Source organism: Nanorana parkeri, unplaced genomic scaffold (genome assembly GCF_000935625.1).
Source record: "Nanorana parkeri isolate BGI_ZX_2015 unplaced genomic scaffold, ASM93562v1 scaffold1616, whole genome shotgun sequence".
In the NCBI taxonomy this organism is placed as follows: Eukaryota; Metazoa; Chordata; class Amphibia; order Anura; family Dicroglossidae; genus Nanorana; species Nanorana parkeri.
In genome coordinates this window covers 25,659-44,652 of record NW_017307884.1, presented here as the reverse complement: position 1 = coordinate 44,652, position 18,994 = coordinate 25,659, and the positions used below count along the sequence as shown (strand labels likewise).

At 43.6% G+C, this 18,994-nt stretch overlaps 1 protein-coding gene across 1 annotated transcript in view; it reads left to right on the top strand.

Annotated features, from left to right (window-relative positions):
* Positions 1–18,994, top strand: part of SART1 (squamous cell carcinoma antigen recognized by T-cells 1) — a gene marked incomplete at its 3' end in the record, with an annotated part of 50,036 nt that overhangs the window by 7,157 nt on the left and 23,885 nt on the right. The window contains exons 2-8 of the mRNA XM_018570861.1: positions 2,804–3,043; positions 6,355–6,409; positions 10,037–10,092; positions 10,174–10,300; positions 10,498–10,603; positions 10,692–10,766; positions 11,094–11,190. Coding sequence (XP_018426363.1) covers positions 2,806–3,043; positions 6,355–6,409; positions 10,037–10,092; positions 10,174–10,300; positions 10,498–10,603; positions 10,692–10,766; positions 11,094–11,190 — 754 coding nt within the window. The remainder of the gene's footprint in view (positions 1–2,803; positions 3,044–6,354; positions 6,410–10,036; positions 10,093–10,173; positions 10,301–10,497; positions 10,604–10,691; positions 10,767–11,093; positions 11,191–18,994) is intronic.

Here is an 18,994-nt window from a genome sequence, read left to right as displayed (position 1 = left end):
CGGGGAGGGGGGAATCCATCCCCTCCCCTGTCACGGCAGAGAGCAGTGACAGGATCGAGAAGTGAGCGAACACCGGCATGTGTTCGCTCACCTCCCGATCTACTGAGCCGACCTGTGACAGTCTCATTGTCACAGGTCGGCTAGAACTATGAGGTGAGTGAAAAGCACTCACCTCATAGTTCTCCTTTTTTAAATTTTATTTTGAAGTATAATTATCTTTTTAAATTTGGCAAGTGGACCCCCACGGGAGGAGAAAATGTGTCCAGTGGCCCCCAACTAAGTTTGAGACCCATCCCCTAGAGCAGGGTCTCAAACCTCTGGCCCTCCAGCTGTGGTGAAACTACAAATCCCATGATGCATCTCTCCGAGAGTCGTGGCTGTGAGAATCTTGCAATGCCTCATGGGATTTGTAGTTCCACCACAGCTGGAGGGCCGGAGGTTTGAGACGCCTGCCCTAGAGTGTCTATACTTTACAGAAATGGAGCTGGTTGGGGTGCAGAACTAGCCTGCATCTTGCAAGTCACCAATTGGTGCCCATATCCCTGTGTAAGTTGCATGTAGCTTACACAGGGTTACCTTCACTCCAGACGGCTGAACAAAACAAAGGCAAGTATGCTGCTGGGGAGGTTCGCATTAAAGTGTAACCTGTTGATTAGCTCTGCATGTACAGGTTCAATTTAAGATAGGCTGGCCAGATTTATCCTGGGGCTTATTTTGTCATTCAAGCATGGCTAGCAATTAAATAATGCAGGGCACAGTTTGTGAACTCATGGTACATGTAGGGGGTGCTTTGGCTTCTTATATTCAGGCTGTCATAACAGTTTAGAGTTGCAGACTAAAAGTAGAAAAAACATTATTGCTCTATTGTTTAGTATTATACTAAAATTACAGACAATGTGTTTGTACGTGAATAGGTCACGATGCAGCCATGATGCAAATCACTTCTAGAGTTAGGGAGGAGGCCATGGTTTAAAAGGAAAAGAAATGTTAAGTCATAGGTTACATAAGAGGGAGAATTTTCTAATAGATTATATTGGGTTGATGGGTTATCACAGCACCACACCCCTTTGTTGCACTGCCCTGTGTGCTGGGGGTTGGAGACCGGGATCCATGTGAGAGCGGTCACTGGGGATACAGTGAAGGCAGTGATACCCAACGGCATGAGCTGATCTGAATACTGGAGGAGCTGCATTATTACTGACATTTGGAGAAGCTGCACCATTACAGGCACAGTGAACATTTGGAGCAATATTGTGGATATATGCAATATGTCCTCTGTATGAGGCAGCTCAGAATACAACTGGGGAAATAATGCAAGTTCCCACCAATTGTATACTTGCATATATGGTGCTTCACAATAGAAAGACATAGAGGTGCCCAGTGTAACCAGCCATTCCACTTGTATGTCTCCCTGCGGCCCCCACCACCCGGAGGAAATTTCCGCCACCAGATTCATTTCAGCCATTGTAGTTGTTTTGAAAATATCTCTGTTCCTGAAGAACTACAAATGACTGACCAAAGCAAACAAACAAACCACATGTTTGAAACATTTTTATTGATAGTTTCTTGTATAGTATGTATACTGTTTAGAATTAAAAAAAAAAGCAGAAAATTTGTGACTATAGGTGGTATTTCAAAAAACAAGCAGCTGCAAAGTAATGTAAATGTTTTTAAAGGAGAACTATGAGGTGAGTGCTTTTCACTCACCTCATAGTTCTAGCCGACCTGTGACAAGGAGACTGTCACAGGTCGGCTCAGTAGATCGGGAGGTGAGTGAACACATGCCGGTGTTCGCTCACTTCTCGTTCCTGTCACGGCTCTCTGCCGTGACAGGGGAGGGGATGGATTCCCCCCTCCCCGCCAGCGCTGACTGGCGGAACGGACGGGGGAGGGGCGGGTACAGCTGGCTCTGCCTCTAGATAAGCAGAGCCAGCTGTCACTCACGCAGCTGGGCGGATCTCGACATCGATGTCGGGATCCGCTCCGGCATCTCAGTATACCGCGAGCTGTAGCTCGCGGTATACTGAGCCTAGGGTGACGGGAGGATGCTAGTTTGTGTCCTCCCGTTACCCTAAGGAGAACTATGGGGAAAAGCCCTGACCCCATAGTTCTCCTTTTTAACCATGTTTTTTCATGTTCTAATATGAATACTGTGGAACGGCTTTTAACATAAGCAAAAATGTCTTCGTATTTGGCACTTAAAAACCCCCCAATATATCTGTGTGTAAATGTTGTATCTCACATAGGAGAGGGTACAGCAATAAGCCATTAGCAGTTAAGGGGTTTATAACATCTAGGTATATGGACTTGTTGACTCCTTTTTTCCACTGTTGTGGAGCCTTTTCCTGTTTACATTTATGCTTCTTCTGCTTATATTTAAATCCAATATTGAGCAAGAAAGTGACAATTTCCTAAATGCAAATGGATTTAGGAAATCGTGAGCAGAGGCTTTGGAAACCCCCAAAAAAGTTGTTATAATCCATAGGGTGATCTAACTGCCAGTATTTGGGACTAGGCAATAATGCTGCATTTTGTAATGTATGTTGGCCTTAATTTACACATCGCAGAACTGCTTTATTGTAGAATATATGTGGTTGACACTTTCTAGTCAATCAAATGGAGACAGTCCAGAATGACAGTGCTGGTATTTAGCGGCTGAACTGGCTGCTAAGCTGAAAAAGATTTTTCTGTTTATGTAGTATAAGGGCAATTATGCCACCATATTTTTACAATGTGAGAAAGCACAGTTAAAGCAGGACTTATGACATTACTTGCACAGTTGTTAATATTTATTTTTCCATAGCTATGGGATCTTCAAAGAAGCATAAGGAAAAGGAACGAGACCGAGATGGCTCCTTTGCTGGAGGTAGTGGGGAAGATCGTCACCGGGAGCACAAAAAGCACAAACATAAGGAACGTGAGCGGGAAAGACGGAAGAGATCCCGGGAGAGGGACAGACCTAGGGATGGAAGGTCTCGGTCCACCAAGGATGCAGACTCTCGAAAAATAAAAAAGGAGAAGTTGGAGTTTTCTTTTGAACAGAGTAAGTGAAACTGATAATTCTGTTTGTTGGAGCCTGATCAATGAATCACAGTATTTTTATATATTTAAACTTCTAGGTTGAAATGGTATTGTCTCTTTTACATATCTGTGTAAAAACTATTGTACATCTTTAATTATCAATGTCGGATACGTTAATTTTGCCAGTCTTGGATAAGGATGAAACAGCAGGTCTGGTAGTAAGCAAGCAAAATCTTTGCAGTCAGCATACCACTTTTGATAATTGAGGTTCCCTATACTGCTGCTATGCCATTTATTTTGCATTAAATTAATGATCTTAGAAAATGCACTGCTTACTGCTGTATATATGGGGCATAGTGACCATATAAATGGAGGCCTCTGATCTTACCATCTCTGGAAAGTAGTTCTGGTTGTGTGATCATTCCTTGGAATTAGCAGTTGGGTCACTGATACTGGAGTTTAGAAGAGTCTTATAAAAGAACAAAACCCTCCTGTCCTATCTGCCAAGGATGGTGCTACCTTAGCCTTTATATAAGGGCCATGGTTGACATGGGGCTGCACATGTGATCAGCTAGGACACTAGGGATGCACCGATACCAGTATCGGTGCCAATACCGAGTATTTGGGTGAGCACTCGTACTTTCCCAAATGCTCCGATACCTTCCTCGATACCGAAACCTCCAGTCAAAGAGAGATTTCCTCTGACCGGCAGTGTCACGAGGGAACATGGAGCCGGCTTCCCGGCCGATCAGGAAGCAGAGCGGCGGGTAATGACTGACTTCCTGATTGACTGGGACGCCGGCTTCCCAAACAATCAGCATTGAGCTGGCCGAACAGCGTGGAGCCGACTTCCTGGCCAATCACGAAGCCAGGTGGCGGGTAATGACACTCCTCCCAACTTCCAGACTGGCCGTTAAGTCGGCTCCATGCTAGCGAAAGTATCGGTACTCTGTATCGGTGAGTACCGAGATACAACATTGATGCATTTAGGTAAGAGCGTTTTATTGAACATTTCTATCTTGAGCTTTCTTATGGCCATTAAGTACGTTTGTGCGTATTTTGCCACCTGGGAACCACAGGTGCGGAGTACAGCCCCCTCTCCTGTTTGATCTTCCACTCAGCGCTGGAGGATCGGAGAGGGGAGGGGGGAAATCCCTGTGGTGACTGACAGCAGGGAGAGGTTCGGGGAGTGAGCGGATTGGCGGCATGTTTCTGCTCCCTTCCCGATTTATTAGAGCCAACTTGTGACAGCGTCTTTGTCAGAGGTCGGCTCTAACTATGAGGATGAGTGGAAATCGCTCACCTCATAGTTCTCAGTTAACACTGGACATTAAAACTGGTATTAGTAGTTAAATTTTATTTTGAAGTATAAAATTTTATTAAATTTGGCAAGTGGACCCCCATGGGAGGAGAAAATTTGTCCAGTGGCCCCCAACTGAGCTGGAGGATGAGAGAGGGGGGGAATCCCTGCGGTGAGTGGTGACTGACAGTCACCGATCACTGCAGGGAGGCGATCGGGAAGCAAGCGGATCGTTGCATGTTTCTGCTCACTTCCCGATCAATAGAGCTGACCTGTGACAGCTTCTTTGTCACAGGTCGGCTCTAACTATGAGGATGAGTGGAAATCACTCACCTCATGGTTCTCCTTTAATGATCATTGAGTTATGGAGCATTTGCAAGTTATGCTTGTTGCATTATACTACTATGCTGATGGGTTACTGGACATTGTCTGTCTTGCTTTCAGAATGAGTGTTGTGTCCTATTAAAATGCAGAGGAAAATGCTGGCCTGCAGAACAACAATGTAAAGTGTTTGGTCTACATCCCTCTTGATGGAGAATGCCTCTTTGGACCATCACTCGATAACTTTATTAAAGATGTCCCCAGCAGTAAAAGTGTTTTTTTACCACAATAAAGAAAATCTAAGCCTCCATCTGGCAAAACGTATTCTGCCCCTGGAGTAAAAGTTCCTTTTTTTTTTTCTTTTTTTCCAAGCCTCTAAATCCAGCCCAAATCTGGTACCCAGTTCAGCTTCCACATCCTCCAAGCCTGTAAACTAGTGCTCTTCACAATAAGGAGATGCCTCCCCTAAGTTGGGTGATGTCTTTGTCTTTGCAGTTATGGATTTGTACCCTTCACTCCTTACAGCGATTGGACCTGAACAACTGAGGTGCTCGCAGTGATAATCACAGATGGCGATACGTGCATCAAACTTATTGAAGATTATCACCAGCGCTCCACTGCTGCCATAGGCTATATCATGTTTGTGACATTTCACTTCAATAAATAAGCAGAAGGATTAATGCTACTACTGGAGTGCTGGTGATCTCCATCTTCTATTAGTCTTTGCAGACACCTAGATTAACAGCAGTTGTGGTCTCCAGGGGCTACAGGCTAGCGTTTCAGTCTCTGCCTCTGCCCCGCTTCCTGTTGTTCCATCCTCTCTGCAAAGACTAATAAATCTCCATGTTGCCTTGGCACACCTCCTAAGTCATACCTGGGCATTTTACAGCCTGCGGGCTTTATCCAGCCCTTGGTTTGTGGCTGCCTGGCCGGCCGATTTGCGCTCCGTTATGGCTGGCTGACAGTGGATGCACCAGCCTCCAAGGATGGTGCATCCACTGCAAGCCATAGCCGAGTGCAGGTCGGTGACTGGTACGTATGTGCACCGAGTTTCTCTTAAGCCCTTGATTGCTAGGACTGCTGGCGTCCTAGCAACCAGTGACGTCTGGGGTTCTCCTCTGCAGTCAGTAGGTGCCCAGTAGTCCTAGCAACCAATGTGTGTTGCATGCACCACTTTTTTCAACTGCACCACAATGCATGATATTGTGAGAGTTGTGTTTGGGGTGCCATAAGACTCCTGAAAGATACCCCACCTTAACCAAGACATTGTCCTGTCATCTCTCTGTTCTGCTTTGGTTCAAGCATCTGAGGATGTAAGCTTTGGATGTATGAAGAGTGATTTAGGATAATGGGATATTTGTACTCCCTGTAAAAATCCTTTTCTTAGAGTTTATCAAGGAACACAGATTTCACCTGTGTTGGATCTGCTCCTCACTCCACATATTGTCATTGCATGCGTTCCAAGGCCAAGAGTAAAAACATGCTGTAATAACTGCCAGCATGTACACATGTCGCCAGTACACCATCGATCAACGGTCCAAATGTTGTTGTGATCACATTGAGTGTCAGTGCAACATTTCAAAGCCACGTAGGACATCTTTGTCAGGCATGTGAAATCTTGCACTATGTATACTCACTGTATACATGTGTGTGTACTATATATACATGTTACATCTATTTATAAATGTATAACTGCAATTACTGTTTTTCAGTTGGTGCTCCCAAATCTGCAGGTGGAGACTCATCGCTAAGCATTGAGGAGACAAAGTATGTATGAAAGGAAACCTGTGTTGAGAGAAATTGTTGCCATTTGTTAATAGACTGTTAACCATAATTTCCAGAAAGACTAAGTCTCATTCACACTTGCAATTTGCATTTTTTGTGCTCTATATGCAGAGGAAAATCTTTTAGGGTAGATGCTGTGTTTATGCTTCTACATGTGTTAAATTACATATTTACATGCATATGAGTTTAGATGCATCTGGTGCCAAATCCCAGAATCAAATTGCATTTACATGCATTTTGGTGTATTTGAATGTTAAAATCGATTCCTGAATGCACCTGACTTTCTAAACGCAGGTAAATTGACTGCAAATAAAAGCATCTAAATGCAAAAGGTGAATAGATCCATTGCAAATCTATAGATGCCTGTGTGTATATGTATGTGTAATATATAGATCTATAGATCTAGATCTATAGATATATATCTATAATATGTGTTTATAAAACCCTTTTATATTCATATAAACTCATATAATCACACCTAATATACTTATCTAGTGTCTTCAACATTTTCTGAGTTACAGACCCTGTACAATAGAGATCTGCAGCGGAGTCCTCTAAGATAAGACTGCTATCACATTTCAGTGCTGCTTAAACATCATTTTGTGTAGTCATCGTGATCCCTCTGAAACAGGAACAGTGTTTGTTTGTTTTTTTTGTACTAAATATCCCTGCTATTGGGATTCCAGATAGGACATTTAGACAAGTCTGAGGAAAGGTTAGTAAAGGGTAAAGACTTGGCTATGTTGGGAGTAAAATGAGGTTACACTTGTAGAAGTAGATGTTATGTGTTGTGTTCGATGTGTTATGGAAAGTTGTGTACTTTTTAATGAAAAAATGTTGTTGGAACTTATTACTTATCCCTCACCTAATCTACTGTAAAGCAACACTGAAACTCGAAGGGAGGGAAGGCCAGCAGTAAGAGCCATCGGTCTCTGCTGCACTGCACGTGTGCTGACAGTACACTTACCGACAGGAGAAGAGAACAGAGCAATGATAGTGCACTAGTAGTTTGGGCTGCAACAATTAATTTGATAATAATTGATAATGAGAATAGTTGTCAACGATTCTCTATCGATTAGTTGTTTCATAGGTTTTGTGTTCCTTCTGATCTCAGCTGCTCTCAACAGGGATTAGAGGGGACACAGACCCCTGCAGCCAGTGCCCAGCATTGAGGAAAGCTCCGTAACTCGATCTCCCTCCAGCCTCAACCCACGCCTCTGCTCTGCTCTCCGTTCTCCCCCTCACAGGGAGCTGCTGCAGCTGGCGTCCTGTGGGGAGGAGATACTGCTGTTGGCCTGCTCTGCTCCCCCTGTGGCACCGCCATGCTGCCCCCTCTGCTGATTGACATCAGGCAGTGGGTGGGAGCAATAGACAGCCTGCTATTGGCTGTTGCATTTTAAAATGGCTCCCAGCCAGTATCTGCTGTATTTACATTCCCCAGCTAAAGCTATTGAGGTAGATAGGTGACACTAGGGGTCTAAAAGACCCCCTAATATCACATTAAAGAGAACCTGTCATCGCCAATGTGCTATCACATAAGGGGCTTGTGAGCCCCCATGTAATAGAAATAAATTATGTTCAGACTCTAGATTCCCTGCATGCATAGGGTTAGCATACCGCTTGTTTAACTGGAGTGAAGAACGTTCTGACGAAGCCCTGGGAAGATAGGTGGGGCGAAACGCGTCAATGCAATACAGAGGACCCACGGCTGACTATACACCTGCTTGTCAGGTAATAACACCGGAGGAAGGAGCCGCAATATATCTACTCAGATTACACTGAAAATCCAACGTTAAACTGATTAACTCTTATAAAGAAAACGACGGAGCACTCCGGTTAAGCCGTATGCTAACCCTATGCATGCAGGGAATCTAGAGTCTGGACATTCTGAATGATTTCAGCATACTGGGGCACACGGTTATAAACCTGTGAAAACTATAACTAAGTGCTTCTCCATTTATTCCGGGACTGTCTCTAAAGGTGTGCCATTCTGTATTCAAAACTGTCCACTGGAAATTATGAGACTGCTCCTTAGATGGGACTTCCGTTGTCGAGCTACTATTTGAGTTAAAGGAGAACTATGACCTGAGTGATTTCCACTCACCTCATAGTTCTAAGCCGACCTGTGACAATGAGACTGTCACAGGTCAGCTCAGTAGATCGGGAGGTGAGGGAAAACATACTCATCCCCGCCGTGACAGGGGGGGGGGCTGGATTCCCCTCTCCGATCTGCCAGCGCTGACTGGCGGAACGGACGGGGGAGGGGGCGGGTACAGCTGGCTCTGCCTCTAGATAGGCAGAGCCAGCTGTCACTCACGCAGCTGGGCGGATCCCGTCATCTAAGTGGGGTTCCGCTCCAGGTGCGGCGTCTCAGTATACCGCGAGCTGTAGCTCGCGGTATACTGAGCTTAGGGTAACGGGAGGACGCTAGTTTGTGTCCTCCCGTTACCCCAAGGAGAACTATGGGGAAAAACACTGACCCCATAGTTCTCCTTTTAATAAAACTACATTGGACAATGAGTCTGCGGCCAACGTGCAACCAGACTATTTAGTACACCTTCAATGAGGAATACATAGAAATGATTTCCACCCTTATTATTTGTCTGACAATACAAGGGGAATTGATTATGGGTCGGTGAGAACAATACTAGTAAAAACCGCTCAGAGTTCCGGTTCATTTCCCACACCCCTGTCTCCTCAGAAAGTGTGTATTTCAGTATCCCGTACATTTGGAGAAGTGGATCATTTCATCACACATTATCATTGATGTGATCGACTCTTTGTTACCATTTACTGGATAATGATCCTTTTTTCGTTTCAAAAAGCTACTTCTTGGATACTGTTTCCATTTTGAGCTCCACCGGCATGCAATCATGAATTTTATCAACCAGTCCGTGTGAGTGAGGGATGTGAGTGAAGGAGACCACGTTGTCTATATCAATGTTTTAGTCTATAGCAAGGTGGAGGTTTAGTGTTACGTGGTTGTTACTTGTGTACAATTATTAGTACTGTCTAAAAATAGTGTTGGTTTTTTTTTTATTGAACCAAGTCGCTACTCCGACCCTTTTATAACTACTTTGGCCTGATTCCCCCATTTGAATCAGTGCCAAGTTCTTTCTAGTATTGCACGTTTAGTTAAGGGTTGTTTTAGTATAGCCACTAGCAAACCTCATTTGTGAAGAAAGGGTTATTTGACACGGTGACCATGTTTCTGAATAAACCTTTTTGTTTTCTGAAGTACACCTTTATGTTTGTAACACTCCATTTGTGTATGTTATTTTTAATAAAAGATGTGCGTTTTGTTTTTTATCATCCAATTCGAAAAAATCGGCCAACTAATCGACTATGAAAATCTTAAAGTTGCAGCCCTACTGCTAGTTCTTATATGTCCAGTTAGCAGAGTGGTAGCCTCTTGACAGCTTTACTGTTGCTTTAGTGGAGGTTGAGTACCTGGCTGTACTGTGTGTCTGGATCACAAAAGTTTACAGAATTACAAATGCTTTAATAGATAAAATAGTTCACATATTGAAATCTGTAATAAGCTTAAGCTGAAGCTGAAATGTTGTAATACAGAACATTTTAGTTTCTTTTTTTTCTCCTTTTTTCTAGTAAACTTCGTGCAAAACTTGGTTTAAAACCCCTGGAAATTAATACCGCCAAAACAGGTATATTTTTGTTTACTTTAATATTTGTTCTCATTTACAATGTCTGGACAGTGTTCCATTTCTTTTTTTTTTTTTAAATAGAAAGTGGCACTAAAGAAGACCCAGTTGCAGCTGCTGTCATCAACCCACTAGTTCTGAAACAACAGCAAGAGCTCAGAGAGAAATTAGCAGCTGCTAAAGAGAAGAGGATTCTGAACCAGAAACTAGGGTAAGTATTCACTCTTGTTGGACGTGGCAGTAAATTTTGGGGGATTCTGTGAATATTCTAAAACATTCTTTTAACTAAATTGCTGCCAGATAGCACACTGGTGTTGAAGAAAGCAAAAGTGCGTTGTACTGGATTTTCCAATCACCTGAAGAATACGGTCTACTCTTCCCTCACTCCTCCATGCTTCTCTTTTTCAGTAAAATAAAATCCTTGGGGGAGGATGAGCTATGGTTAGATGATACAGCTGCTTGGATTGAGAGAAGTCGGAAGCTCCAAGTAGAAAAAGAGAAAGCAGAGAAAAGGGTATGTATTGCTTCTAAAGTGAGCAAATACAAATTGAGCCGTGGGTTTAGGAATGCATCATTACATGGCACTATCCTTGTTTTAACAGGAAAAACTTCTGGCAGAAATGGATGAAGAGTTTGGTGTATCTAATCTTGTGGAGGAGGAATTTGGGCAAAACAAGGTTAGTCTTTAAACTGATTATAAAGGTAAAATGAACCACATAGTTTGTTTAGCAGTTTTTAAGTTGGTTTCTTTAAGGTGGGGGGGAATTAACATTCAATGGAAGAGATTTTCTAGAATGCTAAAAACCTCTCATCTTCAATAAATTCTATGTCCGTCTGAAAATACGGTAGGTGCACAAATATCCTATTTGTTTTAGTCAGAAGTTTTTATTGCAGTACAAAGAAGACCCAATATTCTTGTACCAGATTGTGACCTTTTTTGTTTCTTCTACCAAATATATTCTTAAGCCTAATATGAATGCAGAAATCTGTTTTTCTCTTTACAGGCCTATACCTCTACAGATTTGCAGGGACTAGTTGTTGAGCATAATGTGGATTCTTTTAATGAGGGACAGACTGTCATTTTAACACTCAAGGACAAAGGTAGGGAGTCTTTGCAATGTTCACATACCTAAGTGTAAGGTAAGCACTAAACTGTGATTCCAGACATTTTTATATCGGTAAATGTTTTATCTTAATCGTACAGGACACAGGCAGATTCATAAACGTCTGGGTAATATACAGGTGAAACTCGAATAATTAGAATATCGTGCAAAAGTTCATTTATTTCACTAATGCAACTTAAAAGGTGAAACTAATATATGAGATAGACTCATTACATGCAAAGCAAGATAGTTCAAGCCGTGATTTGTCATAATTGTGATGATTATGGCTTACAGCTCATGAAAACCCCAAATCCACAATCTCAGAAAATTAGAATATTGTGAAAAGGTGCAATATTCTAGGCTCAAAGTGTCCCACTCTAATCAGCTAATTAAGCCATAACACCTGCAAAGGGTTCCCTGGAGCCATGTCATCTGCTGGTGTTGGTCCACTGTGCTTCATTAAGTCCAGGGTCAACTGGCAGCCGTCGACCAGGAGATTTTGGATCACTTCATGTTTCCTTCCGCAGATGAGCTCTATGGGGATGCTGACTTCATTTTCCAGCAGGACTTGGCACCTGCCCACACTGCCAAAAGCACCAAAACCTGGTTCAATGACCGTGGGATTACTGTGCTTGATTGGCCAGCAAACTCGCCTGACCTGAACCCCATAGAGAATCTATGGGGCATTGCCAAGAGAAAGATGAGAGACATGAGACCGAACAATGCAGAAGAGCTGAAGGCCGCTATTGAAGCATCCTGGTCTTCCATAACACCTCAGCAGTGCCACAGGCTGATAGCTTCCATGCCACGCCACATTGAGGCAGTAATTGCTGCAAAAGGGGCCCAAACCAAGTACTGAGTACATATGCATGCTTATACTTTTCAGAGGTCCGATATTGTTCTATGTACAATCCTTGTTTTATTGATTGCATGTAATATTCTAATTTTCTGAGATTGTGGATTTGGGGTTTTCATGAGCTGTAAGCCATAATCATCACAATTATGACAAATCACGGCTTGAACTATCTTGCTTTGCATGTAATGAGTCTATCTCTTGTATTAATTTCACCTTTTTAAGTTGCATTAGTGAAATAAATTAACTTTTGCACGATATTCTAATTATGAGTTTCACCTGTACAGGTATCGGGTGATTGGACACTGGCCAGTTGTGAGCTGAGAGGACCCTCATGTAACACCTTCCACTCCAGTAAATCCTCAATTTTTTGCTCATGTCTTTTTGCTCATGTCTTTAAGTGATGGATGTTTCCTCTTTCTTGTTGCAGTTTAATTGCCATCATTCCTAAGTTTTAGTGTGTTCTTTAGTTAAGATCATTTGGCAGCAGCTTCCGACTCAGGACCACACAGCAGCAGCTTTAAACCCTTTTACAGTTCCATAACCCAAGGGTGACCTTTGTCCCATCCTGGATTTAAAGACATTTTACATGGAGACTTCATAGCATCCAACAACCTATGATGTATATTTACACATACCTATATTTTTAGATGACCAACGCTTTCTGTATTTTGCCATAGGTGAACACGACTATCTGTTTGTGTCTCTTCTGCCTTGCCTTGGCTCCAAGGGTATTCACAAAAGGTCTTAGCTTTGATTCTGGGCCTTCTTTATGTCAAAGTTATCCTGATCATCGGTTACTTGGACAATCTGTTGCTTCCGCAGACAGACCTCTCTGACCTTTGGACTCCAATGGGTCAGTCAAGCTGAGGACCTTGAAGGACTTTGGATAGGTCCTGAACATTGAGAGTTCGCCTCAGATTATGGGTCCTTTCCTATGCCAGGGTATTCATTTTTCCCTGGCTGAAGGTGAATCCCGATGCCCTGGCTTGTTAGCCCTGTCTGGGTCACTGCGGCAGACATGAAGTCCAGAGCTGGTGTTGAGGCTGTTTTCGGCGGCGAATGTTTTCGTGCTAGCGAGGGGTGGAGTGCACCTCAAGCTTCTTCATAACGGCATCGTCATTTCCTGAAGCGGGGCTGAGGTCACTTCTGCTGTGCGCTCCTCTGCATTTAATGCCGACGCTGCTGCACTGAATACAGTGGCCATTGGAGAATAGTTGGGGAAGGAGGCTTCAGCTGCCAATATGAACGAAGATGGCAGAATGACAGCCGCTACTGCTCGAGCCAAGGACATGGTAAGTAACCATGAGGCTCTTTAGCAGTACGGTGGACAGTCTTAGAGGGGGCATAGAAAAGACAGTCAGCTGATTTATGTATGCTGTTTTGCCTTCCCTCTAGGACCCTTCTCCTGATAAAATAAAACATCTGTTCAACCAGCAGCCACAGCTCCAAAACAGTTTAAAAAAAACGCGGTGGCAGTTGCAATATTAAGCTTTCTTCTGGGTGTCAAAAACCTCTGTGTGAATCATGCATTAATAAGTTCGATGCTAGTGACTCTTCCAATCCTATGAAGGATTTTTCAGAAAATATGAGGTGGAGATGGTATCTACAGTACAATCTTTTAAAAATGTAATTTCTGAAATGTTAACATCTACTTCTTCTGTTCCTGTTATAACGGGTCCTTCTGGTTCTAGTTCAGGCTTGGGACCGTACAGGACAGCCCCTATTACTGAGGCTTTGGACAGGGGTATATCGGAAAAAAGGTTTGGTTTCTGATAACTCCCTGGAAGAAGGGGAGATGGTGGAGGAGGATGTGGAAATACATCCGTCCAAACCTGTTTTTCTATAGGAAGAGATGCATTATCTGTTGCAAGCAATTTATGCTACTGAGCACATTCCTGATCCTCCTAGATCTGTTTCAGTTCAGGATAAAGTGTATAGGGGTTTGCTTGAACCACAGGGCAGAGTCTTCCCTATCCACCAATCACGTAAGGAGTTGGTTGCTGCGGAATTGAAGGAGCCAGAGCTAAAATTTGTCATTTAGAGCAGTGGTTCTCAACCTGTGTAACCTCAGGACCCACATTTGTCCTCGGTTATTAAGTCACGACCCAAGTTGCACTGCAATGGAATGACCGGCGGTGTGGGCTGCTGTGCGGTGATAGAGCTCCATCCACATGTGCATTGCTTGTGCAGCTCACATGTCTGCCTGTAGAGGTGCCAGGAGCCCCAGAATGTGATGTCACTCCAGTCCAGGCACCTCTACAGGACATGCGAGGGAGCTATAAGCAATGCACGTATGGAGGGAGCTCATTTATCGCCATACCCCCAGCCCACCCTACCTCAAGTCAACAAATTTTGAATGGCTGCTTGGTGTAAGAATGGACAATGCTGCGCTAGGGGGAGGCAGAGGAGCCTCTCACCTAGAAAACTAGAAGGCACGTGGTGACCCACTGAACACAGTCACGACCCACTAGTTGAGAACCAAAGATTTAGAGCATGGTAAAGGAATTTTTTCTTTAGCAAAGAAGTCAAAGAAAAATACTTTAAATGTCCCAAATTGGACGCTTCTTTGGCCCAGGTCTCAAAAAAGGCTGATCTTTCTTTCGCAAATGCTGGTACCATAAAAGAGCAGATTGATGGGAAAGCGGAAGCTTTGTTAATGAAAGCCTGGGATGCTAATGCCTCAATGGCTCCAGCAATTGTAGCCACATGTGTAGCCAGAAATATGGATCTGTGGCTAGAGAGTATCTCAGCATCTTTCACAATCTTTCGCATCTTCTTAGCTCTGCTAGGTGGTTAAATTCCTGGGAAGGAGATTTATCTTCCAATCCTGGACTTTGTGGCTTACCGTTTGAAGGAAACCTTCTGTTTGGCTGTGGCTTAGATGTATTAGCCAGGGGAAAACATTTCCTGAAAAGATAATTTTTTTTGCCCCCCCCCCACCCCCTCCCCACAAAGTGGTAGGCCACGTAAAATGACAGAGCGGGGTCAGCGCATGCTGAAGCACACAGTGCGCAGAAGTCACCAACTGTCTGCAGAGTCAATAGCTACAGACCCCCAAACTTTGTGTGGCCTTCAGATTGGCACAACAACAGTGCGTAGAGAGTTTCATAGAATGGGTTTCCATGGCCGAGCAGCTGCATCCAAGCCTTACATCACCAAGTGCAATGCAAAGCGTCAATCCAAAGAGTGGTGTAAAGCACTCCCCCACTGGACTCTAGAGAGAAGTGGAGACGTGTTCTCTGGGGTGACGAATCGTGCTTCTATGTCTGGCAATCTGATGGACGTGTCTGGGTTTGGCGGTTGCCAGGAGAACGGTACTTGCCTGGATGCATTGTGTAAAGTTTGGTGTAGGGGGGATTATGGTTTGGGGTTGTTTTTCAGGGGTTGGGCTTGGCCCCTTAGTTCCAGTGAAGGGAACTCCTAAAGGCATCAGCATACCAAGACATTTTGGACAATTTCATGCTCCCAACTTTGTGGGAGCAGTTTGGGTATGTCCCCTTCCTGTTTTAACATGACTCCGCACCAGTGCACAAAGCAAGGTCCATAAAGACATGGATGAGCGAGTTTGGGGTGGAGGAACTTGACTGGCCTGCACAGAGTCCTGACCTCAACCCGATAGAACACCTTTGTGATGAATTAGAGAGGAGACTGCAAGCCAGGCCTTCTCGTCCAACATCAGTACCTGACCTCACAAATGCACTTCTGGAAGAATGGTCAAACATTCCCATAGACCCACTCCTAAACCTTGTGGACAGCCTTCCCAGAAGAATTGAAGCTGTTATAGCTGCAAAGGGCGGAGCCAACTCAATATTGAACCCTACGGACTAAGATTGGGATGCCATTAATGTTCATGTGCGTGTACATGTGCGTGTAAAGTCAGGCATCCCAATACTTTTGGCAATATAGTGTATTTCTAGTCCCCAAACCTGGGGGAAGATTCAGAATGATCCTAAACCTAAAGAAATTAAATCGGTTGTGGTTGATCAAGAAGTTTCGCATGGAGAGTGTTACTCTGTGCGAAAGACACTCAGCAAATCGGTGTTTATGGTCAATCTCTATCTAAAAGATTCTCCTCTCCACACCCCAATTGCCTTGGTGGATCAAAAATTTCTCTGGTTTGTAGTACCGAAGGGGAAAGTGGCAGTTCAGGGCTCTTCCTTTTTGGCCCTTTTGCAGCCCCAAGAATCTTCACAAGTTTTGTCAGAAGCAATGTCTGCCTTTTATATCTTCAGGGGGATTTTCTAATTGCCTATCTAGACGATATTCTAATTTATGCTTCTTCAGAGCCTGCAGAAGGTCATGGAATTGCTGGAGAAACTGAGATGGATATTGAATCTGGAAAAGTCTTCCCTAGTTCCAACCCAGTCTGTAGTCTTTCTGGGTTTCCTGATAGACTCAATTACTCAAATTGTTCCTTACGAAAGAGAGAGTCCACAATACTCTAGACTTGACACAAAAGACAATCACCAAGGACTTTATAACTTTAAGGGAGATCATGACTGCTTTAAATTGAGCTCAACTTCACACAAGGCCTCTTCAGCACTTCTGCTGTCAAAATGGGACAGGAGAGAGACTATGGATCTCAGAGTCCAGCTTACAGTACCTGTGCGACAGTCTCTATTAGTGGACATATTTGGAAAGACTGTCCAATGGACAGGCTATGGAATCAATTAAATACGGTAAAAATTACCACAGATGCAAGCTTCTGGCGATCAGGGGTTCATGCTCAGGGGCTTCATGCTCAGGGACCCTGGCCTCGCATAGTAAAGGGAGCTTCTTCAAACCATGAAGGATCTTCCAGCGGTTCAAGAAGCATTGACCGCTTTTCAGTCGATCCTGAAGGGTCGAGATGTACACGTTTTCCAAGACAACTCCACCACGGTTGCCTATTTGCACCATCGGGGGGGATTATAGAGCGGCCATTGCTATGCCTGATGAAGGGACCCTGTGTGGCCCCCGAAAGCGCTTGTGCAACTGACATGAGTTTGCAATAAAATGATTATATAGGTTAACCTTGGTTGTGGAGCACAAGGGTTGATGGGAGTTATTTGTATTCCCTGATGTTATATGTTTGTATATATGCTTTTATGCATATCTATTGATTTTAGTCATTTGTTTAATAAATTTATACTTTTTTTTATATACCTCCTATGAGACTGAAGTTTATTGGATGTGTCCCTTCTGTAGCCACTTAAAACCCCCACCTTTTTCTATCCCTTTCTCTTTTTTGTTACTAATGTACCAGGGGTTGGTCTCCAGAAAGGAAGGATCTGCATCTCAAAACATTTTTGCTTCAGAAAATATATATGTCAAAGTTTGGAAAGTTGTTGTGGTGTTTTTTTTTTTGTTTGTTTTTTTTTTTCCTTCCTGGTGTTCACACACAATTATTTGTTTCTCCTTCGGTTCCGTTAGTCTTGCATTTTTTTTGCAGGATGGTTTCGAAAGAAACCTGGCCCTTAGCAATTATCCGCTCTTTCCTTGTTTTTATAACAAAAATTGCTGGGGGAACCTTTTTGGTGAAACAATTTCTTAGGGCCCTGGAATATTCATGCCCTTTTTTAGAATAAGGTTTTTTCTCCCTGGTATCTTTCGTTGGTATTGGGAGGACTCTCAAGACCTCCTTTTGAACCTATTGCCAGTATTTCTATTAAGTATTTGATGCTTAAAATTCAGCCAGAAGGGTAGGGACGCTCCAGGCACTATCTATTAAAGATCCTTGTCTTGCTGTTCTCCCGGATAGAGTAATTCTTAGACCAGACCCCTTATATTTGCCAAAAGTGTCTTCCGCCTTTCATAAGTCTCAGGAGATTGTTTTACCCTCCTTTTGTGACAATCCCCTGGATCCTAGCAAGGAGGCGTTGCATACGCTGGATGTTAGACGGTCTCCCTTAAATATCTAGACATGACAAGAAATTTCTGAAAATAGTCGATTTTTTTTTTTTTGTTTTGTTTTGTTTTCTTTTGGAAATAAAGGATTGCAGGCTTCAAAAGTTTCTATAGCAAGATGGATAACAGACAATTACGTTGGTCTATAAATTAGAGGGTCAGGATTTGCCAACTGAGGTAAAAGCTCATTCTTCTAGATCTTTAGCCACCTCTTGGGAAGAATTGAGCTGGGGCTTCGGTGGAACACATCTGCAGAGCAGCTTTTTGGTCAAGACCCGATATCTTCCTAAGGCTTGACAGAGAGGAAGTTCTGTCACAGCAGGACCTTGCTTTTGGCAGGAAAGTATTAGTCTGTGGTCCTGCCCTGAGAAAATAGGCTTGTTGGTGTGCTTGCTTATCCTCTCCGATTTGCCATCCTGGAAGATTGGAGAAATTCCCAGTTAGACTTAACGGTAACGGTATTTCTGGGAATCTTCCAGGACAGCAAGCCTACTTTCCACCATACACGTATGTATTATGATGTGTGGTGATGTTTCACTCGTGCACTGGTGGAAGTAGTCTACTTTTATCTCTACTGAGGGGGGTGGGATACATATTTTAAGCTACTCTCAATTGTGCTTCCTGTAGAAGGAGGAGCCAGTCATCTCTCTCAGGGTGCTGTCCTGCACGGTTCCCAGAAATACTGTTACCGGTAAGTCTAACTGGAAATTTCGAGGCTGTTCCATTTGCTCGATTTCACTCCAGGACTTTGCAACAGAACATGCTGCCAGTTTGGGTCATGTTTAACCTTTCTTTGGCCGAATGATCAGATTGAATGCTCAAACTAAGATGTTTGTCATTGTGACACTGTAAGATTATGACAACAGACCCCCAAGTGGGGGCAGCTAGAAGTGAATCTCCTGGCCTCAAGATTCAACAACGAACTGGACAGGTTTGTGGCCAGGACTAGGGATCCTTGGGCCTTCACAGTGGATGCTCTTGTGACTCTGTGGAATCAGTTCAACCTGATCTATGCCTTTCCCCCACTGAAGCTTCTTCCTTGCCTTCTCAGCATTTTATT